Source organism: Rousettus aegyptiacus, unplaced genomic scaffold, assembly GCF_014176215.1.
Source record: "Rousettus aegyptiacus isolate mRouAeg1 unplaced genomic scaffold, mRouAeg1.p scaffold_m13_p_6, whole genome shotgun sequence".
In the NCBI taxonomy this organism is placed as follows: domain Eukaryota; kingdom Metazoa; phylum Chordata; class Mammalia; order Chiroptera; family Pteropodidae; genus Rousettus; species Rousettus aegyptiacus.
In genome coordinates this window covers 49,904,597-49,931,274 of record NW_023416309.1, presented here as the reverse complement: position 1 = coordinate 49,931,274, position 26,678 = coordinate 49,904,597, and the positions used below count along the sequence as shown (strand labels likewise).

Here is a 26,678-nt window from a genome sequence, read left to right as displayed (position 1 = left end):
AAAGAATAGTCTTTAACGAATGGCCCTGAAACATTTTAGTATCTACATGCAAAAACAATTAAGGTCCATACCTCTCGCTATATGCAGAAATTAACTCAAACTGGACTATAAACCTGAATGTAAAATCTAAAACTATAAAACTTCTGGGAAAAAAATCAAAGAAAATCATCTTTGGTATAGGCAAAGTATTCTTAGATGTGATACCAAAAATACAGTCCATTAAAGAACAAAAATAATAAACTGGAATTTATCAAAATTAAAACTTCTGTTCTTTGAAAACACTGTTAAGACAATGAACAGACAAGCCCCAGCCTGAGAGAAAATATTTCCAAATGATACACCTGATAAGGAAACAGTATCCAGAATAGGTAAAGAACTCATAAAAGCCAATTATTAAGAAAAAAAAAAAAAAAGCAATGTAAAAAACGAGCAAAAGATTTGAACAGATACCTCACCAAAGAAGATCTACAGATGGTAAGTTAGTCATTAGGGAAAGGCAAATTAAAACCACAATGAGATACCATTACATACCTATTAAAACTCCTAAAATTCAAAAGACTGACCATACTTAGTGCCAGTGAGGATTGAATTAACTTGAACATTCATGCACTGCTGGTGGAAATGTAAATGATACAACTACTTCGGAAAACAGTTTATTAAAAAGTTAAACATAGATCTACCTTCTGATCCAGTGATTCCACTCAGGTATTTACTCAAGAGAAATGAAAGTGTATGTACATACAAAGACTTCTACATAAAATTTCATAGTAGTTTTATACAGAATACCTCAAAATTTGGAAACAACCCAAATATTCGTCACCAGGTGAATGATTATAAAATTGTGGTGTGTCAATACATTGGAATACTACTCAAGAATTAAAATGAATACACTTCTGACATACCATTAATGAATCTCAAAATAAATATGCTGTATGAAAGGACCCAGACAAAAAAGGAGTACATAATGCATGAGTCGACTTATGTAAAATTCTGGAAGATGCCCACAAATCTATAGTGACAGAAAGCAGCTCAGTAGTCACTTGGGGACAGGGAGAGGCAGAAGGAAGGAGAAGGAGGGATTACCAAGGGGCACATGGAACTTTTGGGTGTGATATAGATATTTTTATAACCTGGATTGTGGTGATAGTTTCAGAGGTGTATACACATCAAAGCTTTTTTAAATTGTACAGTTTACTGCATGTCAATTATATCTCAATGAAGCTCTTAAAAAACGATTTAAAAAAAAAGTATAACTGCAATTAAATAATTCATTTTGAAAGTACTAAAAGGGAAAATTTGTACTATAAGAGTACAAAATAAGGGGTAACGGTAGTATGAGGAGTCAGAAAAGCCTCCTTTGGATACTAGTATAAACTAAGATTTGAAGGATGTTTAGTAATCAGCCAAGATCAGCTGGGAAAGAGGGTTCCAAGAGAAGAGCATTGTGTGAAATGCCCGGAAGCCAAAAGGAAAGTGACACTTTCAAGGAACTGTTAAAGACCATTGCAGAAAAACAGAAGGGGTGAGTCTAATCTTCCAAAGGAGCCAAATCAAGCAGACTCGTGGTCCTGAAAACCACGTTACTACAAGTAAATCACTTTATCAATGTAAGATCTCAGGAACATTTAAATTATTTTAAATTTCTATTATATGATTATATGTTCTAATAATGTAGGAAAAACCCATGGATATAAATTGCATATTACAATCTTAGTTTGAAATAAATAAGACTTAGGGACAGGGAACATTTGATTTAACTTTATAGTTACTGATAGTTGCCCAACTAATAATAAAAAGGATTCTAAATATGTCTGTGTATGTATACACACATATTTTTTTAAACGGTAGCTGAGGAAAAACACCTATGCATTCAACCCTGCCCCTTTTTGCTTATAATAGCAACCTCATTCCTGATATATCTTCATTTTGCTGCCTCTAGAAACAGAATACTTCCATTATGAATGTGTGAAATTCAGTATCACCCATATTTGAGTAACCTAAGAGGTTAAATACCTGCATACGCTTAACATACACTAAGATTTAATAGATGATTTTAGAAAAATGTTCAATAAACGTGCTTTAACAATAAATTTATATTTACAACTTACTCACAATATGAGATATTTTCCAATCTCAGAGCATTACATTAGGTTGTCCCAATTTCTTCTAAGAGAAGAGGTTCCTAAGTCACATTAGCAAGAAAATGTACAAGTCTGAACACAAGATATAAATATAAACCTCAACTACTCTACAAAAATAATTCTAAAAAACTAGCTTTTAAAAGAGAAAGTCATTTATTCAAATAAAGTTCATAGCAAAATGTTTTCTAGCCTAATGTTATACTAAGCTACTCAAGTAAATACTCTTTGAGTTAGCATACATCATATCCTTCATTATTATATTTCAAACTGTCAACCTCCTTTCTGATTCTCAGTCCTAAATCTTTCGGTCTAGCTTTAGCTGAAGATCGGTGTTCGCGTCATTTTACCTACATGAGGAATGGCTTGTAATTCTGAGTGTTTTATACTTTCCAAATAGAAACAGATAGAAAACTGGAATCAGTGCTAAGCGAACTGAAGTACCACTTTTGATAACACATTTGCTCCTGCATTTCTCTCCCCAACCATCAATCTTCCATTCTAAAGAAGCATTTGAAGAACACTCTTATTCCCAAGTGAAATCCCTAGAGCAGAAAAAAAGCTAAGTTACCATGGAACCAGCCAATTAATTTTGACACCTGCTTAGCAAGATTGATCATTTTTGATGTCTGTTTGTTAGGTTGCCATCCTCCAGTTTAGTAAAAGATTTTCAAGATAATTAATGAAGTGAGAATTTCCAGTTAAAGTCTTTCCCACTGTGTTATTACTTCTAGTTACCATACTTAAATAAACCTTTCTTAGCTAGCAAGTACTTTACTAGGACAAAATCTTTTCTTCTAAATTGATCCTCCCCCTTAACCTTAAATACCATTATTTCTTTGCCCTTAAGAGTATACATAACAAAACACAGAGTTATACCAGTCATATTTACTCTAATTAATAGCTTGTATTCCACAGAGATATGAAATGTATTCTCCTCAACAAAATACAAAGAATCATAGGAAATAACAGCTTCCAAGGAAATGAACATTTGATGATTAGTTCAGGTTTTATTGTTATTTAACTATATATTTTTAAAAATTATTTCTCTTACTAATGTATTATGTTTATGAACACCATCTATGTTACTTAAGCTAGTTTTAATCTAATCTGTGATCTTTCCCACTAACTGGGACATCTGCTGGAGAGGTCACAGGCTGCTGACCTAGCTGATTAACAAATGTCACTACTATATAATGTAGACAGGAGCTTCTCAGGACTATTGCAATTTTCCTCCTTAGATAAATGAGTAAATCCACCCATACGATGGCCAATATCCCTAAATTACATATGAATCAGGTGACCTTCCTATCTATGTATAAAAAGATGTAAAGAATGAATGTGGCTTTTTTCATTACTGTCAGTTTATATGTTCAAAATTCTTGCTAGTAAAGAGGCTGGCTGTTATAGTCGTAGCAAAAGTTTGGGAACACTTAAGTAAAAAGGTGTTAACAAGCACAATTCAATAAGATTTTTCCTCATCTTGAAACACTTCTTTAAACTTTTCATTAGTACCTCATCCAAATTTAGAAAAAAAAAATGTATTAAAAAAAACTATAGTACTATACTAATTTGTGAGAACATGAAACTAGGAAACATTTCAATCTATTCCTATAAATAAATTTCATAAACTTTCCTTTTGAAATTTCACTTCCCAAAAACCTGCTCTAAATTAATTTAGTAGAATCCACTTAAAATTACAAAGTGCCATTTAAAAACACAAATTTTTACCATGAGTTTTAAGGGACATTGTTTTAATCAGCAAGAGTCAAAAAGAAAAAAAAGGAAAATATGCTGTTTAGAACTCCGGGGAAATTTTCCTATAATATATTAATAAGGTGAACCATATTTGCATCTTTGCCTTAGAGTCCAAGAGACATTTCACTTAGATTTTGCCATCACCCTGACAATATTAGTAATCTACATGGTGTAATTTCAGAGCCACAACCCGGTCAGAAAACTTCATATTAAATATCTAGAAGACTGAGAAGTCGACTTAATGACTTATCTTCAAGTTGTCAGATGGCTACCCTAATGGCCTCAACTATCTTTTTTGCTGCTTCCCCACACACATCCATTTCTTTTCATATCAGGCAAGAAAGAATGCAATCAACATCAACCAATAGAGAGATGGCATCTTTACTGTTGTAAGGCGAACTCCTAAGGACCTTGCGCTTCAGCAAAACCAAAGTGATGCTCCCACACCTAGTGAAATAACTGGTTAAGAAAATCCATTATCTTTACCACATTAAAAAGTCCAGGTATTTCATCCTTTCATCTAATGCAAAGTCACTCCTGATTTCTCAATTCGAGATTGTCCTAGCAAATTCAACATAGTATACTGGCTAAAAGTAAACATTCTAGAGTTAAGCTGGCTGATTGGGAATCACGAATCAGCCCTTCTACTGTTTAATCTTGGGCAAATTAGATTCATTGCCTCGATTTCTCTCTGAAGATCCATTAAAATAATTCTAGTATATCACGGTTGTTGTAAGGAACAAATGAGCTAATTAATTCATGCAAGGGGCTTCAAACCGTGTTTGGTACATAGTAAGCCCATCACAACCTCTACTTATGATTATTATTAAATAAACTAAGACGTTAGCAGTGGTTACCTCTAGAGAGGAATAGGAAGGGGTAGAGGTACTGGTTGATCATAAGTTTTACCCTTTAAACAATTCTGCATTGTTCGAATGTTTCACAATGCGCAAGGACTTCATGAGTTCCTTGCATAATTTTTTATTAAAAAATAGTATCCTCATAAAATGGTGTTTGACACCGTAACTGAGTGTGGAAAAAGAGCTGGAGACCAGAAGTCGCTGCGGACATACGGACCATCGGGAAAGGCTTGGCGTCCACGGCTGTCAGCGCTCCGCGCGGCGCCGGGGTTCCCCGAGGCTCGGGGGCGAGTCACTCCCGGCCCGGGGACCCGAGACCGCGCGGAGGAGACCGCGACGGGTGCGGGCAGGGCTGAGGTTCGGGGTCCGACGAAGGCACTTACTTGAACCTGCCCTGGCAGTGCTGGCACTGGTCCCCCACCCAGCCCGGGTCGCAGAGGCAGGTGGAGTTGACACAGCGACCCGAGAAGCAGGAGCCGGTCCTCTCGCACGGCTTGGACTGGGACACCTGCGCGTAGAGCGCCAGGTAGAGGAAGCCATAGCACAGCAGCCAGTTGTTCCCGTCCAGCAGCCAGGAGGAGGCGCCCCCGCCGCCGCCGCCGCCGCCGCCGCCGCCCGCCGGCCGAGCCCTCCAGAACCCCGCGGCCGCTGGCTGCGGGGGGCCAGTGCGGGCCGGGCCCCCCGGCTCCATCTTCCCCAGCGCCCCTGCCCAGCGGGGCTGCGATCACGGACGAGGACAGGGATGCTCCTAAGGGGAAATCCGGCCGAAGAAAGCCGTACCCCCGCCGCCACCGCTTCTGCTGCTCTTCACCGGCGCCTGCCCCAATCCCACTCCCCGGTCAGGAGGGACAGATCCCCACCGCGGGCGCCTCCGCTCGGCTCCCTCCAGTCGCGCTCGGGCATCGCCTCTCGGTATCCTGACCTTGTGTCCTCAGCGGGTCGAGCCCACCGCCGCGGCGCCCCGGGCCCGGCCGGAGGCTGGGAGCCGGCGGAGCAGGCTACGCGGGGCGCTCCGGAGGGGACTCGTGGTGGGGAACCTGCGGGAGGGGGAGGGGACCCCGCGAGCGGCCCCGCCTCGCCCGCGGCTCGCGCCAACTGCCTCGGCGCCCAGCCCCGCGCGCCCGGGAGGGCGGGGGCCAGCGGGAGCCTCGAGGTGGGCGCGCCCAACGCGGGAGGGGGGAGTCGGAAAGCCGGAGTCAGCCCCGCGCCGCCCGGCACGCAGCCGGCGGCGCCCCAGCAGCCGTGTTCTCTCCGGCGCCGAGAGCCAGCCGCCGGGGCTACGGCTGGAGCCCGCGGGGCGCTGGACGGCCCCCCTGCCCCGCGCCTGCCCGCGCTCCCCCCGCAGGCCCGGCGCCGTGGTCTCGCCCCGCCTTGACAAGACCCAGGGACTCCCCCGCGCGCGCCCGCCCCGCCCGGCCGGGCAGCCGAGGGGTGATGGCCCCCCAGGTGTGGCCCGCGTGCCCGCGGCGCGCCGGGGAGCCCGGCCCCACTCGCACTACGCGCCTCCCGGGCCCCACAAACGCAACATCGGCTCGCGGCCGGCTTCGCAGCTTCAGCAAAAAAAGGGAGCCGTTCGCGTCCGCGGTCTACAGCTGCAAAAGTGCAGCGCGTTTTTGCTGGCGCTTCCCCTTCCTCCGCCCCATCCTCCTGCCTATTTCTTTCTTTCTTTTTCTTTCTTTTTTTTTTTTCCGAAAAGAGAAAAACTCCAACAACACACAAAGAGCTGAGCATGTGCAGCAGGCAAAAGTCTTAAAGGCACCGCAGTTCCACCACGTTGTGGGGTCCGCAAGAACTGGGAGGGGCGGTGGTTAGGGACAGCGAGGGTAGCGGAACCGCCTGCGCGGAGGGACCCCTCCGAGGGGAAGCTGTGTCTTCCACCGAAATAATGACTCCCCCGCCCCCAACAAAGAGCCGAGAGGTTCAGAACCCCCGGCGCGCCACCCCTCGCTGACGCTGCCTCGAAACCCCAGGTATCTCCTCTTCTGCTTGTCACTGTTTCCTCTTCCATCTGGGACAGCATTCCGTCTTGAAAAACACCGCAGCATTGGGGCTTTTTTCAGAAGAGCAGAAAAGATGCCCCAGAAAAGCCGTTTTCCATCCAAAGCATCAATCTTTCCTCTTTAGATGACTTTCCAAGATTTGATGGCATATACTGAAATTTTTGCTTTGTACTTTTGTGCCTTCTCTAAACAGGCTATTTGAACCCTTGGGAAAGGAAGCCGAACGCAAATTGCAGCCATGTATACTCGAGTTTCAGCAAGGTTACTGGAGCAGACAGTATGAAAAAGAATTTGAAATCTACCAAAGGCATTTCTGACAGCTAAAGGAGAAAAGTTTTAGTCGTAACCACACAGTCATAATATTATTATTAAGATTCAACTCTTGTTTATTTTGGACCTAATGTACTCACGTCATCTCTTTTAATCTCTATCATCCCCACTTTGCAGACGAAATCCTCCATTAACCCCATTTTGCAGATGAGGAGAGAGACTCAACAAGGATGAAAGGTTTGTCAATGGCAAGTGAGAAGTAAGCAGTGAACTGAGCTTTAAATACAAGCCCTCTGACTTTTTCCACTATTTACCAGGCTGTTTCTATTAGCATATGCTTTGTTCTACTTTGGTGAATAAAATTTAAGTGTTGGCTTGATTTGTAAATGCCTCAGCAGTGATTTTAGAAAAACAAAGGTTCAGAAGGAGATGGCTCCTTGGAAAGTAAAAATAAAAAGGAAAATGATTATTTTTATTTATATAACAAATCACAATTCTCCCATAATACCAATATCAAAAATGTCAACCACGAACCTTAAAAATTAGAATAATCCCTTCTTCCTTTCACACATTTTCTATCGCAGGATGCTCCTTAGAGACCACTTGGGATGGGAGAAGAAGAGAAGAAGATATTGCAAAAAAGAAAAGAAAAAAAATTAAAAAGAGGATATTGTTCTGGACTAAACCTTTTAATTTCCGTGGCTATAAAATCTAAAAAAAAAAAAAACAAAAAAAAAAAACAACAACAAAAAAAAACTCTTACTAGTATTAGCCAGCCATACATGAACAATGTTTGCTGCCTTCTTCAACCTTCTCTTCACGCCAGCCAAAGTTAAAAGTCAGCCACGTTTTTCTCACATCTAATGCAGAGTTGCTTTCAAACATGTGGAAAGTGTCCAAGCTCTCAAAACCATTACTGAGTGTGAAAATAATTCAAAGGGTACACTGGAGCCCCTTTAAAAAGAAATCACTGCTCAACTACATACTGATGGTAGCCTATATTCCAGCTAAGGATTTGCCCATTAAAATACATCTCTTTTAATCTTGAAACCACTATAATCAGCTCAGTACTTCATGATACACTGAAGAACGTGCAACCCCAGGTCTCCTCTCAACATCGCCTTTAGAATCAAGCTGGCTATATTAAATTAGTCTCAGGATCACAGGATTTCCACTTGCGCTATGTCCTATTTTTCTTTGAAATTCTTTAAGTCAAAATTTACTTAGTAGCTATTATGATTTTAAGCAAAAGAGAAAACAAAGATGAATGAAATATGATATCTCTACCCCTGGATAAGTTTATCTTCTCTTAGGCTCACTAGATTATGAGATCCTTTTACAATTGAGTGTCACATATTTTACAAATATACACCAAAAAAACTTAAATGATTTAATAATGGTCACACAAAAATTCAGTGATAAAGCTTGCCTAGAATCTTGACTGTGATCAAGAAATTTAAAAGCTCCAAAATGATATGATCTCTTTTTTTTTTTTTTTTCAAAGAAGTAGAGTCAGCATCCTAGTGGTGCTATGCAACACTACAATAATTTGTAGTATTGGTAACAGCAGTCATAAATCCAGCAGAAAGGTGAAAATTTACTCTAGAGACGTAGTAGAGGGAAAGTCAGTTTTACTGAAGTAGAATGAAACTGTTAAGATGGGAATTATCTATTAAAATTTCTCCAAGGGGAAAGATAAGAGAGTGTATTTGTTTTCTCCACAATTAGGCTTGTATCAGGATCTTTAGCGATTTTGAGGAGTGTGTTTTATTTCTGCTTATACCACTTAACAATGGTACTACAAAATGATGGGCAAAATCTATTTGGCACATGGCCAAATTGTTTGAAGGACATTCAAATGATACATTCACTGATTTTTTTTTTTTATTGCTATTCAAAAAGTAATAAACCAAAGCATCTCGCATCCCCTTCTCAGTTGCCTGACTAAAGAATGATCTCCACTCTGGTTATTTGTTCACCATTTGGCCCATATGAGGCTTCTGAGAGCAGCCAAGATAATGAGCGTGCACATAGTCTGGCCCCAAGAGCCAGAAATGTATTCATTGAAAGAAATCCTTAGTGTGATGGAGGCAGTATTTTTAAGACACAGATAGAGCAGGAATAGTCTGTGAAAGTAGGCAGGAAAGAAAAAGTCAACTTCGGGTACTCATTAAAAAATTATTGAAGGTATTAAAAGTATTATAAGGTTATAATCTGAAATACACACCCCCACCACCAAAATCTGACACTCATTTTTCTCTTGGATTCATTCTTTTCTTCTACCGGTTTCTCTTGCTGTCACACTTGTAAACACACACATACACTCTAATCCTGCCAATTTTTCTACTTAACACATTTCAAACATATTGTTATAAGTAAATCCAAGGAAATAAACCCGAAGAGTCTAAATTCACTATGCTGGGCTAATCCATTTTTTTTTAAGTGGGAAATAAAATGAGCATCCTTAAAGCTCTCATCCTAAATATTCAGATTTGTTACCAACAAAAACAGTTGATTGCTAGTAGTCGACTGCAGAAATTTGGCCTCTGTGAAATTTAATTCAATAAAAATATGGGCTAGGACTTCCTGTTCAACATAGTAGACTAAGGATGTTCATTGACCTCTATTCCAAACTCTACTAACATGATAGGAAAGAATTTTCTTTTTTAAATGACAAAGAAAATGACAAAGAAAACTAGTAGATGAGAGGTGTCAATGCACTTGGAAGGGTCAGTGTATCGGGAGGAAAGTAAATGGAGAAGTGGTAACTAGCATACACGTGCTTGCTTATACACAAACATACAGACACCTGTGCCCCAGGCCGACGGAGCAACCAGAGGACTGGGGACAGAGTTATATAGGGAAATAAGAGATGACTAACAATAATAAACAAGCCTGTTTCTCCTGAAGATTCCAGGAAAGCCTCAGGACTCAGAGGCAAGAAATACCATGGAAGGTAGAGGTGAGGCTCTAGGAAGAAAACAAGGAGAACAGTTGAGGGCAATAAAAAGACCCACTGTCCCCTTTGTCACCCCAAGTGGCTAACAAGTATCCCAGACCCTACCCTTATAAGAAGTTTAATCTCTTAGAATCAGAAAGGCTTCAGACTTAGGGCACCAGGCATAACAGAAGGAAGAAAGGAGGTATACAACTGAAAATGGGGAGATGAAGCAAAAATCTGTCTATTTAATGGTAAGATTTTCCTGCCATCTTTTCCTACCTGTTTCCAGAACACCTACAGCCAACTGAAAAACCCCAGGCAGAAAACTGAAGGACACTTATCTGCAGAAATTGAACAGTCCCAGAAGAAAAGATACTGTCACATGGAATCTCCCAACAAATGGCAAGCCAGCCTCCGGATCACCTCTGGATCCACCTGCTAGTCAATAAGCCTCATTCAATCATTTTTTTATGACTCCCTCTTAAATACAAGCAGTAAAGTTTCACTAGACATAAAAGATAAAAACAAAAGCTGAGAAAAGGAAATTAGAAGAAATACAGTCAAATGATAAGGGAAGATTTTGTGACCATAAAACAAGACCTGGTTACTCTTTAAAAAATAAAAGGACATTTAGGAAAAAAAGAGAGGAGGGGTAGCCAAAATTAAAATGCAATAAAAAGTTTGGAAAATAAAGTCTAGGAAATCTCCTAGAAATTAGAATGAAAAAACAAAAAAAGTTTTCTCCTCTTATCGAGGAGGGGAAAACTAATAAAATTAGAAGATTCATCAATGATTATGCATAATAGACTATTTTAAATTAAGCATTTATAAAAATGTGTACATTTATTAATGTGATGGTACATTAATGCATAATCGGAGCAGACAAAATTGGTTTGTATCAATTTCTTCAACATAAAATTTATCAAAAATAAACTTAGCCTCCAGATGAAGGACCCACTACAGCCTAAAATATTGAGTTAAAAAAGACTCACAAATGGAGAAAAAATGAAAGTGAATGCAATAGGCTGGAAGTAAGAATCATATTAAAATTCTCAACAGATGCTAACGGTAAGTAGAAATATAAGAGAAATTATTTTCGATCTAGATTTCTATACCCAACCAATCTATCATTCAAGTATAGGGACAAAGACATTTTTAGACACATAAACATTCACAGAAATTTATTTCTTTTTTCAGAAAATTACTGGAGAATGGAATAAATGGAGAAGAGACTGAACATAAGAGAATTGTATAGAGATCTCCTAGGATGACAAATAGCTTTGCCCCAGACCAACAGGGCAACCAGAAGACTGGGGAGTTTTCTAGGAAAATGATAGCTATGAGTGCTTGGAACTGTTTGAGCTTTTGGAAAATATAGTAATAAGATGTGACAGATCCTGAAGTATTTGAGAGGAAAATGGAATAAGCACATAGAAATCTAAACAACTAAACAAAATGAAGCAATCATTGACTAGAAAATTAAAAAAAAAAAAAGAAACCTGTACAAGATGGCTCAGCTTTAAATAATATATAACTCATCACCATAATGCAAACACTATTGATTTAACCAAAAATGTCTAACATGTGTCTATTAAAAATATGAAAGAGCAGTAATGTGTAGTGCTAAATCCTTAACTCCTTAATAAAAAGTAATTGCATGTCCAAAACTAATAAATCCAGAAATAACAGTGTAATCATACTATACTGAAGAAAGAGTTGAAAGCTGCTTTATCTTAGGGGATAGGGAAGAGGGACAAAAAAAATGCAGCATTTTATTATTTAAAAATGCAACTTTTAGTACTCTTTGATTGAAAATTAAAAATTATTTCTAAAAAAACAATATAAGTAAACAAATATATGGGTTTAAACTAAAGAAGGTGGCATTTGGCCTCAGACTCAAAGAAACATGGGTTTGATTTCTAATTCTGCCACCTTTATACTGGTTTCCTTTGTATGATCCATTAACCTCTGGGCTGCAGATTTCACACCAATAAGATGGGAATAATCAAACAACCTGTCAATGCCCATTTCAGAGCTGACATGAAGGTCCAGACAATGATGTCTGAAAGCATCTAGTAAATACTAGAGCACTATACAAACTTTGACATTTAGTTTTCATCAAAAATTATTCTTAGGAACAATTAATTCTAATCCCATGAGAAAGGGATCTTGAAAGAGATTTAGGTTGATACAAAACACAAATACAAAAACACAAAGAAGTAGGCAGAGCTACAAGAAAGCTAAGTCATTTTAAAGATGAATCTAGTCCATTTTACTGATGGACTGCAATCCAGAAAAGTAAAGTATCTTACCGAGACTTACACAGTGGCAGAGCTAAATCTAAAACCCTAGTTCTCCTAAAATGTAGGCCAAGTTTTTGTTTTTGTTTTTGTTTTTGTTTTTGTTTTGGCGGGGGGGACAGGGGAGCGGTGGTACCATACCTTTTAGTTAGGGCTAATAGGAGAAGTTTTCAGGTCGATTAATCATTTATACTCAGCTCTAGAAAGGTCTTCCAAATCTCAATAAAGATAGTAACTTGCCCAACATCACAGAAGTTAGTGATAGTAGAGACAAAACTAAGCTCAATAAAGGACAACCCAAAATGAGCCTTGAACCAAAAACTTAGAACCAAATCAAACTTTGCTAGCGGAGCTAAAGGCATACATTAAAAGTCCAACTCAGGGTCTGCAACATACACATTATCAATTCATATCAGTTAACTAGGGGATTAAGGTTCTAGTCAAAGTATGAAGAGAAAAGCCAGAGAGGAAATAGGCATACTTAAAAAAAAAAAAAAAAAAGGCAATTAGATAAGCCAAGGCAGCAGCCAGATTCTTCTTGAAAAGGATGTGAGAAAAATGAGAAGAAAACAGAGGAAGAAAGGGCACGGCCCAGTGATGGACGAAATGTGTCAAGAAAGGAAGCCTGAATCTGGAACTCTCCAAGCTATTGCAAGACATCTAATAGGCTTCCCTATCCCCCGTTCATTGGGATAATGTTGAAAGCAATGAGGACATGGGGAAGATAAAAAGGTCAGGGACCTTTTCTCTATTCCACACCCAGGGAATCACTTGCCAGCACTTTCCTTCATAAAGATGGAGATCAAAGCCCTTTTTAAAAATAAAGTTCCATCAGTAAAAATGAACAAAAGTTCAGTTTGAATCATGGAACAAAAAGGAACTATCACACTCTTTCATTTTCAGAAGTCATAATTTTTCCCCAATAGATCATTCTCATTTCTCAAGATGACTCATCAATAATCGCTGCACCATGCTGTAGCATCTGACATCCAAATAAACCAACTTTAAGAAGGGTTGTACCCAGAAAAGTAGTGTCATCAAATACAGAAAGGTTCTTGTGATTTTGAGTAATAAAAAGGATATTTTTAGTTGTGAGAAAATCCAACAACTGCTACAATCAAATTCTTAAAGCACTGCCCACAGATAAACCAGGCAGAATTTCTGAAAACCTTTAGTTAAATTGAGGTTTGTTGCCTGTTCCCTCTGTTTAAAGAAAAGGTGAGTCACAGTAAGGAAAACAGGAAGTACTTAAAAAACAAAAGACCCCAAGCAAAATAAACAATTCATAAGAACAATAACATCCTAGCTTTTAGAAAGTGGCTTGAGATCCTGACACAGGAAAATATGTTTATGTTTACAAGGAGAAGAGCCTGAAAGAGAATTATGGACCCTCTGATCAGGAAAGACTATAAGCCATGAGGATACAGAGAGGTTTCCTTGAACAGAGCTCAGAGACAAAGAAGCACAACACAGTACACATAAAAAAAATAAAAAAATAGAAAAGAAAAAGTATCTGACAAATGATAGCCAGGCCCCACAAATCCCGATAACACGGCATTCTACTTATTAAAAACATCAGTCTTGGAAGACTCCAGACACAGTAATTTTGAAAATGTACACGAATAAATTAAAACCAGCCTTCTGATTGTTCTTACTGTAAGTCCCTCGACCACATTCCTCTGCAAAGCTGAAGTGAAATTTCAAATTAAATGAAAAAAAAAAAAAGTCAATATGAACATTGCTGAGTTTCAGCAAGAGTCCCAAGTTCTCTTTTTTTAATTAGAACGTAGTATGAAAGTCTTTCTGCACATGAAGACATGTATTTTTCTAGGTTCTATGGTAAACAGAAAATGTTGTATCCACAACTCGGAACCATGTGAAGTTTTATTTATTAAATTATCTAAACCACTTGGTAGCAGATGTTTTCAGACCTGTGTTATGGCCATGTTCTTCCTCACTGGACGCCATCCTTTAGTTTATGGAGGTAACACAAGATAGTGCCTAGAAAACTGGACCAAGAGCCAGGAAGGAGACGCAGTCTCCACACGAAACTATGGGCCTCACTCACCCTCAGTTCTTTCATTTGTAAAACGGCAAAACATATTGGCCCTCGCTGCCTGAATGTTGTTGGGAGATTCAAAATTCCAAATGAGATGTCGAAGTTATTTTAAAACCTGTGAAACCCTATTTGATTGTGCCTGCTTCTGGAGAACACTGCTCTAAGACCCAGTGGGGCCATGTGACACTAGAGAGTCCTAAAGCAAGCTCGGTAATTCCTGCTCATCTTGATGCCCCATGACCTGTCTCTCAGGTGGCAGCATCTTCACAGCCTATTGCCTTATGCCTAGGTGAGGTAAGCTACCATACGTGTGGGGTGACTGCGGCAACCACGGGAAGTCTCCAGATAACAAAACACACTACCCCACACTCTGGCTAAAACTTGAAACTCCAGCTCAGCGATTTACTCCTTTAGCTTAAGGGTTTGGAGGCACTTGTAGCATTCGTTAACATCTTAGCATGAATGACTTTTACCTATTCCTAAAAATAGTTTTGATAAGGAATATAGGAAAGGTGTATCACCCCCATTGCCACCCTGACAACTGCCCCCCCCAACCCAGAACACATGCAGCACACACATACTGTGAACATTCTCTGACTATTACTTAGCATGTTCAAAGAAAAATGACTCTAAGGAGTCACTAAAACTCTTTAATGATTTTAGTATAATATGATATTCAAGGAGGAAAAATTTTTTTTTTTTCAAAGAAAACCAATGCGGGACGAAACATGAAGGAATTAAATACGAACGGTGGGATATTAGAGTGACTCCTGGATGAAAGATTTGACCTGTACCTCAAGTCAATTATGGTTGGTAGCTACGTCCTACAGAGTGGAGGCCGGGCGAGCAGTGGGATTCTGGCATCTCTGACTTCTCGATGAGTGAATTTAAGGGGAGAATTAGAATGAAGGGTTAGGTCTTTCACTGGGAAACACCCTCCCCAGACTGAAGTCTGGCAGGAATCATCAGCAACAGTTCTGACTATTTTTAATGGCTAAGAGGATGCTTCAGGAAACGTCAATCTCTGAGATTACCCCAAGTCCCTTCTGCATAAATAATAACATCATTACCGACAGATTCTTGGCTCAACAGATCTGCTTTTAAACATGCAGACTAGTCAAAATGAAATACTTATTAGAGAAAGATTGGAAAGGGTAAAACTGAAAATGATCACTCAAAATAAGAAAAAAAAAATCAGACTCATTAAAAAGGAGGAAAATATGGGCATTCTTTGCTAGCCAGATACCAGAAATATGTATGCATACACGGCAAGGCAGCAATACTGTGTTGGGATGTATGATGACTTTGAGGGTGCAGTAGTCCAAGGGAAACCACCAAAGAAACAAGTGCCAATCCCCCCAGCACATGCTCAGAAGTCTTGTAGATGCCTGATCGTTCCAGTGAACTGACAATATTATATCAGGTGGGAACATTTCCTTTGGCTTATGATCAGTTCATGCCCTAAAGCCTCAGAACTTGCTAGCGCTCATTATTTTCATCTAACTCTGTTGCTGCAAATGCTATCCTCCTCATTCATATGAATGCTTAATCTTTCTGAATCATCCTAAACTATCTGTAGCAATTATCCCATGATTAAATTTCTAAAGTTAATTAAGTTAAAAAAAAAACCTTTTTATTTGTTTAAAATGTTTCCGTCATTTCTTTTTATCAAGTGTTCTATTAGTCCTTAATTATTAAAAAAATATAAATAATGTGTCCAATTATCCTTCTTTTTAACTTTTATTATTTTATAGCTCTTATCAGATTTCTACTATTTTTCACCCAACTAAAAAGTCCTACTCGTTCACCTCTGTGTTCTCTCTTGCTACACTGGCTATAATTATTTTAGCTGTCTTTGTCTAAATTATTTTTTATCTAGCTCAGTCTTTTCTGAGATAAAGAAGATAAAATGGAACAGGCCATTCAAAATTAGGATGTGCACTTTGTAAAAATGAACATAAATTTATCCCAATATTTTCTACAATACTTTTTAACCACACGATGATTTCTTATTCAATCATTTGATTACCACTGCTCTTTAAGATGTATTCTTTGAACTATTTGTGATGGTGTCTGCTTACTTTTCCAAAAGGGTTAGATCTAACTCAACATCTATGAGGATATTATTTAAATTATTTCTTTCCTAGATGCATTAGAATCATAGAATCTCAAGGTAAATTTCTATTTCTGGTGTGTATGTTCATCTACTTGGTTAAATAAAATTTCTAGGTACCTGTAGATTTCCATGATGATAGGTTTTGGATAGTCCACTACATCTTTACCATTTGCATTAGATAATTATGATGAGATAAGCCCTTAACTTCTTTTGAGAAAAACTGGCTTTTCCATATCCACCAACAAAGCCTACTTAGGCGGCCATGTTTCATACATGTGATTCTGCTCTCCTCAGCTACTGATAATCAGCACAGAGCCAAGCACCAACCTGGGGGCAGCCAATCCTTAGGCTCACCAGCAGTTTTACCAAGATGACTTGTGCAAAACTCTAATCAAACAGGAATGAAACGGGGCAACCAAATTCTCACTTTTGGGAATATGACTTAAGAAATATAGGTGGAATTAAGCGATCAAGAGCCGAAAGAGATTAGACCATTGGGAAGAAGAGGGGCAAAAAGGTGTAACTCAATTTACAAGAAGGTCAAAATTATGAGGAAGAGAGAATCGTAGATAAATCGCAACTCTGACAAAGAGAAATGATAGAGTAGAAGAAGCAATTTCTCTCTACTAGTAATTAGACAAAGAAAAAAAGCAGACACATGGAGTTGTTGAGTCACACTGCTAGCTGAGCCACACAGGGATCAGTCAGGAACCCCCTGCCACTGAGGATTCTAGGGCTGCCTTAGGTTCAAAACGGCCACTGAGTTCCAGTCTCCATGGTTCCCATTCATGGATGTCCATGAGGATCTAGCTTGAATATACATTTCTACAATAACTCCATTACTTGAGCTGGCTTGAGTGAGTCTCTGATCCTAGAAATCCCAAGAGCCTAACTATAGTACTCACTCGAATCTATTTTTTAGCTCAGGTCACCTTTCATTACAAACACTATTTCCATGTTATATCACCTGTCTTTGCCTTGTGCTCCCACTCTGAACTCCCATATGTCTTCCACAGATATGTAGATGTAGAATAACATGTACATCATTTCATGTTACATGGTTTCCCTTCTCTAGACAATGAGCCTATAGGAGGCAGAGTGTCTTTTTACAATGCTGGAAAACAGCGGCCACTTGATAAACATCTGTGAACTAAATGAGTAACTCTATATTCTACACTTTTAATGTATAGTCTTTCCTCCAAATTATTAAGGAATGTATTAAACTTAGAAGTGAGCATTAAAACACAAGCAATCCAGTTTTAAAATGGGCAAACACTTGAATAGATGCTTCATAAATGAGTATCCAAATGGCAAATTTGGAGTGGTTGTAAGATTTTCCAGGGATGTGGAGAAACTGGAATTTTCCTATGTTGCTCGTGAGAGTGTAAACTGGAAGAACAGGAGGTTAAACACCTGTATACATACATACACGTTTATTCATCATGGCACATTCACGCCACGGAACATTACGAAGCAATGAAAACATCAACTAGGATATATGCAACACCGTGGATGAGTCTCACAGATATAATATTGAGCAAAAGACGTCAGGCGCAGCAGACTACATATTATATTATTCCTTTCAAATAGAGTTAAGGAATGTGCAAAACTCACAGATGATGATAGACATCAAAGCCATTGTAACCGTGGACTGGGGATAGCTGCTGGGAAGCTCTGGAGTGCTGGAAATGTCCTGTAACTTGATTTGAGCGGTGGTTATGCAGACGTACGCACATGTAAAAAATTCATTGAGCTATATGTTTAAGCTTTGAATACTCCACTGTATGTTATGCCTCAATAAAAAGGGGGGAAAGTGAGCACACGAAAACAGAAAAGTATACTCTTTCCTAGGAAATGTACTCTTTACTATGCTTTTTCAATTTACTATACATGTTAGTGTTTAAACTACATAGAACATGTTTTGAACAGCACCCGTCCTTATAGGCAATGGTATGGTGTATTGGAAAGATTTGGGGTTAGAAGACTTGAGTTCCCCTAGCTCCATAAACTTGAGCAAGTTAATGAATCTGACCTTCAACTTTCTTCACTCTTACTTCCCTGAGAAGTAATGAGAGGAGATAAACAAATAAAATATATAGACTACTAAAGAGAAAAAAGAAATCAACAAACAACAATGGAGAGGTCAGGAGCATGAGGAATTGTGATTTTAAATAGAGTAGTCAGGGAAGTGCTCACTGATAAGGTGGCATTTGAGCAGGGGTGACCAAAGCAGACAATTGGACAAAGAGGGTCCTAGATGAAAAAACAGCAAGAGCCACGACTCTGAGGCAGGAATGTGTGTGGCATGTTTGAGGAGAAGACTGAGTGCCTGGAGCAGACTGAGGAAGGAGAGCACAGCGGGTGAGATCAGAAAGGTAGAGGGCAGTTGTAGGTGATATGAGGTCTTACAGACCAACGTAGAGACTTTTACTTACATCAGAAGCCAACGAAAGATTTTTCATAAACCCATAACATGATCTAGCTAAGGATTTTGACGTTTTTAGGCGCCCATTCTGGCTGCTTCATTAAGATTATACTATATAGGGGGACAGGATGAAAGATAGGAAGCTGTTATAATAATTCAGAGAAGAGATGTTAGAACAATGTGGTAACTGTAGAGGTGGAGAAAAGTGGCCAAAACCTGGATATATTTTGAGGTTAGAGGCTTCAGAATGTGCTAATGGATTCGACACAGGGCCTGAGAAACAGAGGAGCCAAGGGAAGCTCCAAGGTGTTTGGTCTGAGCAACTGGAAGAGTGAAATTTCCATTTACATGGGTAAAACTCCAGGAGATGCAGGTTCAGGAGGGAAGAATAGATTTCACTCCTGGGCGTGACAAGTTTGAGATGTCTTATAAATTCAAGTGAAGATACTGAATGGGCAATTTGATGTTAGAAACTGGGGTTAGGAGAATGATCAGGGGTGAAAATATAAACTTGAAAACTGTGTGTATATAGATATAGTATACATCTAATACACACACACATATTTATACATACACAGTATGTATAAAGTGTTTAAAATGATGAGGTCACTGAGAACACGGGATGAGATTACCCAGGAGTGAAGATAGAGAAGAGATCCGAAGATTGTAGAACATAATCTGTATCAAATCTGAACACGCATTCAAGTATAGACTTCTGGGGATTTGACTTCCCAACTCCCTCTAAAAAAATCAGAAATTGTATCGTGATTGGTCAGATTCCAGGATACTCGTTATTTATACCAGTGTTCAAGATCACCGTGTATATAAAAAAATGCACACATGGACATGGTAGCTTTCTTTTTTCCTGCTTCCTCTAATCAAGTAGCTAGAACATCGACAGGAAAGTCTATTTCCCCATGAGAAGAAAAGAGAAATCATCCCTCCCCCTTCTTTGACCAAGTATGCTCGGATTCTCCCATCGTTCTTTATCTCAGTTGCTTGCCTGCCATGGAGTGGTTGTAAGTTTTAAGTTTGACTTAGAAGGAAAGAGAGATTTCTCTTTCTTCCTCCCATCCCACCTCCTTGGCCTTGTCTCTAAGCCTGTAAGTCAGTGCATTTTACCAGCAAGTTCTGTACTGAACTTTGGGGCACAAACCCAGATAATAATAAACAGGTACTTTGATTTCTTACTTTCCACTATTCCTTGTACATGTATCTATCCCACCTTGGAAGCCTCAAGGGGAGTGGGGGTTGTAGGTTGAGGTAGGATTTTAGTATTCCTGGATCCCACATCACAATATCAAATTAGTATTAACCCCTATCAGTAGTCATTTAATATGCATTTTCTTCTGTATCATTCTAATAATTCCTATCAGAGACACTGACCTAGAAGTAAAAGAGAAGACTTATTAATAAATAGAAAACTTACTATTCCTTTAAGTTCTTCGCTGTTAGAGCAATCCATTCCCAACTTTTCTCCAGGGTCAGACACCAGAGACAGCATGAAAAGAGAGGTGTGACAGAGATGTAAGGTGAAGAAATTATAGGAAAATGGGGAAGTGACTATATGCGCATGTGCCAGCTTGCCAGATAAGTTCTTCTAGTTACTTGTACATAAAATTGGGATCAAATCTAGAAAAAGAGGTGCAAGAATCAGGGGAGAGGGGTATTAGGAGGTTCCGAGGCATGCTTTTAGGAAAACCTTCCATCGGTGGCCATGATGGCATGGGCACGGACAGTGAGCAGAAGGAAAACAGGCTCCCACGACTCCTGCCAGCTCCTTCTAATGTGTCCACCATGCCAATTCCCAGGACAGATGTCCTGCTGCCTTTTGAGGCTGTCTCACCAAAGGCTAAACTGTCCTAATTCTGTGCAAGCAGAATACACTGAGGTCCTCACTACTGTGTCCGGCATTGCTAAAGAGCTACCTGGGCCATTTTCAAATCTGATTCAATTTTCTATTGTTCAGTAGAGCCAATTAGTCTAAGTTTTCATCCTCAGTGGGCTACCATATAGGGAGAAAGCAGAATGTTTTAATATGGTTTACCAACAAGTCCCACATGTGAAGCCATTCCAGTGGCCCTCATTCAAGCAATATACTCATCGGCTATGTATACCCAGGCCCCAATCTTCCAGGCCTAAATCTCCCGGCCCACGGATGCAGTCCTATCCCATGTCCCAGACAGAAAGGACTTCAACAGTCTCAGCCCCTTGACTTAGGAAGGTTACTTATGTTGAATTAAAAAGCAGTGTCCCAGAAGTGAGCGCTGGGTGCCTGCATTTAGGTGACCCTAAATGCCACCCGCCCTGCCATGCCGAGAATAGACCTAACCAGAACTAACCAGCTCGTTCCAAGATGTCGTCGATTCATGGACGAGGTAACGGCAATGTCCAGTTAGTTCACAGCACATTTGTTATTTCAAATTCAGTTTCAAGGTCACGTACAGTCGAGTTTGCTACCTCCCAACCAGAATGCCCACAAATTTCAACGGCTTAGAGACGTTCCACCACTGTAGCTGCCTAGGATCTGTGGCAAAGGTTTATCAGTCAAAGAACACTGACAAATTTACTCTTGAGCCTAGATTTAAATGTACATCACAGGCACTGTTCTGAGTGCTCCCTTCTGTCTGCACCTCAGTACGCTGAATCTAACTGCCCCTGGTAACGGTTCTCAGTCCTTCAAGGCACTCTTCGTCTCATTTTTAGACTTACGACTTAACGATAATAATAATGATTTAAAATAGTGTATGTCTAATTTTTTCTATTTTAAAAGGTTGTTTTTAATGGACTATATGCCCACAATAAGAAATAATGAAAGAAAGGTTTCTCTTTTTTGTAAAAAAAAAAAAAAAAAAAAGAATGTTTTCAATGTTGGCTAAAATGTCAATATGTTAATCTTAGATTCAAAGGGTTGGATGGTGATGGTTCCTTGCCTTTTTGCTAAAGAAGAAAAAAAAAAAAGCAGTTTACTTGTGAAATATCAGATTTGACTCATATTCATGAATGTTTAAAAAATCAAAATTTATCATGAAAACATCTTGCGATTAAATGAACATTTCGATTATTTGAACTCTTGAGTTTACACAGATGAGTATTCAATAATCCCAGCGTCCTTTTAAGTACATTATATTTAGATTTCTATCTTCTGATACTATCTTTAAAAACATCTTTGACCAAAAAAAAAAAATGCCTAGTATAAGTAGCATTCTTTAAATGCAATTTAAATGCATATATTTGATGAACATTAATAAGTACGATGTGCTTATCAGAGATTCTTTAATTTTGCTACTTACTGCCAGCTCTTCGCATGTTGGTCAAACCTTTGGTGATGGGCATTAGACATAATTTAGAAAGAATATTTAAAAGTGTCCAACTGATGGATAGTCCACTCTGGCCTCACTATCTGAGATCTTTGCTTCTTTGTCAACACAAAAAACATTTTCCAGCCATGCTAGAGTTGTGTCAGGCTTTGGCTAAAGGAACATTTTAGATTGAATTCAACAAACAATAAAAATCTTTTTGTTATACTAAAAATAGAGAAAACCGGAACTAGTCCAATAAATTTTATAAAAATCTCCAGATGTGAATTTGACTTCAGAAGACAGTCTGTTCCTCATTTTAAGGGATTTGATTTGTTTTGCTTATTTTACTGCAGAAACAAATCTCCTCTGGCAATCAGGGCTGATATTTTCTTAAACTATTCTTTTCTTAATTTTTCCTGTGAAGGGAAAACTATTTTAATTGACATTTATCATAAGACAGAATAAGAATCATCTCAGTTCTAAAATTTTGGAAGAAACATTTCCCATCTGTTTCAATAACCCAACTGGCTAATTACATTGCCAAGAATAATTTGTCACAAACAGAAAGACCATTCTTTGGAGGAAAACTCTTACTGCTTTATCATACATCTCATACTGATTGATGAGCAATTTATAGAAAACTTATGATACTAACTTATGCCATGGATTTAGTCCATGAATTAGATTCCAAAAAAATCAGAATGCTGGTTAATAATTTACTTTAAAAACAAGGAATGCAGTCTCTTGGTTAGTTCCAATTATACCAGAAAAGTTGCTTATATTAGTCATATCCTGCTTTTAAGGTGTGAATGGCTCAGCCTAACAAGAAGAAGATAAAATGCAGGCAGTATGTCTGCAACACCATCACCACCCTCTGTGACTGTGACATTGCAGGTGGGCAGTATGGCATGGTGGTGAAGAGTGTGGGCTCTGATGTCAGGCTACCTGAATTTGAATTACAGCTTAGGTACTCACCTGGTTGGCAAATGGTGTAAATATTTTGTGCCTTAGATTCCTCATCTGTAAAATAGGTATATTACTAACAATAGTAACTATTTCATGGAGTTGTTGAGAGCTAAATTAGCCAACACATCTAAAACTCAATGAATATTAGCTCTTAATATTAATATTGCCGTTATTATTAAATATTATGATTATATTCCTTTGGATGTTAACAGTTTTCTGTCTTCCAGATGCTTAAGAAAAGCAAATTCTCCCTGGGAAGGGTCACTCCTTGAGTTTTAATTAGCACTGTGGTTCTCAACTCTAGCTGCACATTAGAATCACCCAGAAAGAAGAGATCACAAACAAACAAACAAACAAACAAGCAAGCAAGCAAACAATGCTCAGGATCCACCAGAAAGAGATTCTAAATCAACAGTTCTCGGATAGGGTCCAGGCACCCATTTTTTAAGAGTTCCCCAGAAGAGTTCTAATGTACAGCCAGGGTTGAGGACTGCTGCCTGTGGGATCTTAGCAAGGACAGCTGAAAGTCAACTGAAGGCAAACCTTAGGAACAAGCACACCAGTTTGAAAAAGGCAGATGGGAAGGAAGTGCTGAAGACTGGGACAGTAAGAGAAATATGGGTGGGAAAACTTTCCAGAAGTGCCCAGGAGGAGCACATTAAAGCATTTGCATCTTGGAGCTCATGCGGCATAGTTCTTTCTTGAGGTGATCCTACAGTTAGGCTGGAAAACCAAGTCTCCTGTGACCTCTGCCCTTTCCTCTGCCTCCAACTGCACCTCTCGCTTTTACCTTTTGGCGCCCCCCATTTATATATAAATCATCAGAAGCCTTCCTTGGATATTCATCTTGTAACTTCCAAAAAAAAGAGAGTCCCATTTCTTTACTGATAACTTATACCTAAGCCAGATGGGGTGCAGTTACCATGATGAACGGTTTCAGCTCAGGGGACTCTTAACCACTAAATGAATGTGTTTGTTCTTTTGAAGAAATACGAGGCTCCAAACCTTGAGGATGAAGTAGATTGTTGTTCTTGCTTTGCAACAGCTTCAAAAGCTCATTTTACTCTTAAATAAAAAGAAAGGAGTAGGGGAGGACGATAAGCATAATATCCACATTCAAAGACTCGGAGAAATGCGCCATGCGGAAGAGGCGGAAAAAAAGTTTCAACACTTCTGACGGTTTATAAAAACCTGACATTCTGAGTGATCTTATCCTTTCATTTCTGTCCGCACTCCACACGTTCATTATAGAAAATTTTCAAAAAGTAGTGAAAAGCACAAAAAGGAAGTTAAAAATGACTCATAATTCCAATACTTTTTTCTTTATTTTTAGCACATAAAGTGAAGAGTGTAAGTCCACTTTCCTCCATCTCTTGAAAGGAAAACTCTTCCTCGAATGTTTTATATTTTTATGTTTAATAAATGTATCATATTATTATCTTATTCTAAGCACTTTATGGGATATTATCTCATTTAATCCCCACAATAACCCTCAGAGATAGATGCTATTAATATTTTCCTTTCCCTATCCTCATTTGAAAGGAGAAGAAACAAGAGTCTCAGAGAATTTACTCCACTCAAATTCATCTCTGATTTATTCATTCACTCAACAAAATTAATTGAGTCCCTACTATGTGCCGAGCACTATGCCTAGGCATAGGGGATATAACAGTGGACCAGCCAGGCATGGCCGTGATCCACCTATTTCCTCTACCGCTATCACCCAAGTCTAAACTGTCATCCCCCCTCTCCTGGACTGCTGTCAGAGCGTCCACCTGGCCTTCCCACGTGCGCTCTTGTTCTCTTGTTGTCTATTCTAAACACAGGAATTATGTCACCCCTCGACTCAAACACCTTTCACGGCTCTCCGGGCTGCTCAGAATAAAAGCTGAAGTGGGCGATCGGACTCCACGTGATCTGTGCCTCCCCCACCGTCACGTCGTTTCCTGCCACCGTCTCCCTCATGCTCTCCTCCAATCATGCCGGCTTTCCGGCTGTTTCTCGAACAAGCCGGTCATGCTCCTTCCTCGGGGCCTTCAGGGCCGTTACACTCCCTGTTCCCTCAGCCTGAGCGTCCTTACCCCAGATACCCACGTGGCTCACTTCCGCATCGCCTGGAAGCCTTTGCTCAAATATCAGCGGTTCACTGAAGCCTTCAATGATTCCGCGATTTATAACTGCAATATCTGCCTCGCCTCATGCCTCTCCACTTCATTTTCACTTTATATACACGTTGCATAATTTATTTTGCTTATTCTCTCTCTTCAGAATGTATGTTCTGTGAGTGTAGGCATTTTTTTTCCCTGTTTCAATAACTGCTATATATAGAATGGCTATTCTGCTCTTGGTCACATTTACTTATTTAGCAAACACTTAGCGCTTAACATGTACCAGGCACTGTTCTACCAAAACCAACTCATTAGTATTCTCCCATAAACATTAATTCATTCGATGATCACAATGACTCTATAGGGTAGGCATTATTACTATCTGTATTTTAAAGATAGGAATCAGACATTTAGAAAGTTTAGTTTAACTTGCCCAAGGTCACGTGGAGACTATGCATTTACAAGTTCACTCTGTTCAAGCTAAAAGATCTTTATGGAGCAAATGAAAATAAAGGTAGCAAAGAAAACTTAGGTTTGGGACTGCAAATGTTTATGCTTTATGTCCAACATAAAAAGTACATCATTAGGCCTCAATAGATGACTTCAAAATGAAGTTGCAAACAGTTTAATGATACTGTGCAGGAACAGAAGATTAAATTTAATGCCTAAGAACTGAACAAAGTATTTCGATGATGGTACAGATTATTTTTGAGAACTATCTCCTTAAGCAAAATGACACTGTGCAAGAGATTCAGACAGGATCATATTTTACTTCTAATGTTTTGAGATAAGCCACGACTCACGAGCATATAAACTAGGTTTAGCTCTGACACCTTCCTCTTGTTGATTTTTCCCCTTTTAATAGGGCACTTTCAGTTGCTGGGCGTGATTTAAATACATTTAAGAAATATTCTGTAAATTGGCAGCCTATCCTGCTTTTCTTCCAAATTTTAATTTGTTATGGAAACCATATTAACATATATGGAAACTTTAAATAAAAAAATCTACAACCATACTATCAAAGCACCAGAGTCCTCATGTTTCTCTATATCTGTCTAGTCTTTGTCTATAAGCTCACTCATTTAAAAAAATATATATATCAACAAATTTACGTTAAAAAAAGAATTGGTTTACTCATATAGTTAAGTTGCGGTCACATTCTTTCCAGGTGCCCCTCCCCCTAAACAGGGAATACTCGATATGCAGAAATCACAGCATGAGAGAGCTAAGAGGACCCTGAGACTGCCTGGTTCAGCCTCTGCACCTTAGCATCTGCTTCTGTGGTTGGAATCATCAGTCCAAGTATTTAGCTATAATAGCTACTGGTATTCGTTCAGCATCAGTAATGTGCACTAGTTACTTTCTAGGCATTACTTCCATTTTCCCTGGAAATTATGCAAAGAGAAGGAGTGAGTAGAAATAATCTAAGTTTGAG

At 39.1% G+C, this 26,678-nt stretch overlaps 1 protein-coding gene and 1 long non-coding RNA gene across 18 annotated transcripts in view; one reads left to right on the top strand and one right to left on the bottom strand.

Annotated features, from left to right (window-relative positions):
- Window positions 1–6,502, bottom strand: part of ATRNL1 (attractin like 1) — a 535,879-nt gene extending 529,377 nt beyond the window's left edge. For 14 of the 17 annotated variants that reach the window (XR_004951254.1, XR_004951255.1, XR_004951256.1 and 11 more), the window contains exon 1: window positions 5,679–6,502. Coding sequence is in view for 13 of the 17 variants with exons in the window: in XM_036222140.1 (XP_036078033.1) it covers window positions 5,679–6,487 (809 nt within the window). In the remaining 4 variants the exon portion in view is untranslated. Of the gene's footprint in view, window positions 1–5,139 lie in introns of all 17 variants that reach the window. The other 3 variants (XM_036222152.1, XM_036222151.1, XM_036222150.1) reach the window with 2 other exon arrangements.
- Window positions 6,503–6,608: 106 nt separating this feature from the next.
- Window positions 6,609–8,262, top strand: LOC118603788. Its single transcript, XR_004951258.1, has 2 exons — window positions 6,609–7,263; window positions 7,611–8,262. It is a non-coding gene; the product is annotated as an uncharacterized LOC118603788 (long non-coding RNA).
- Window positions 8,263–26,678: the final 18,416 nt, after the last annotated feature.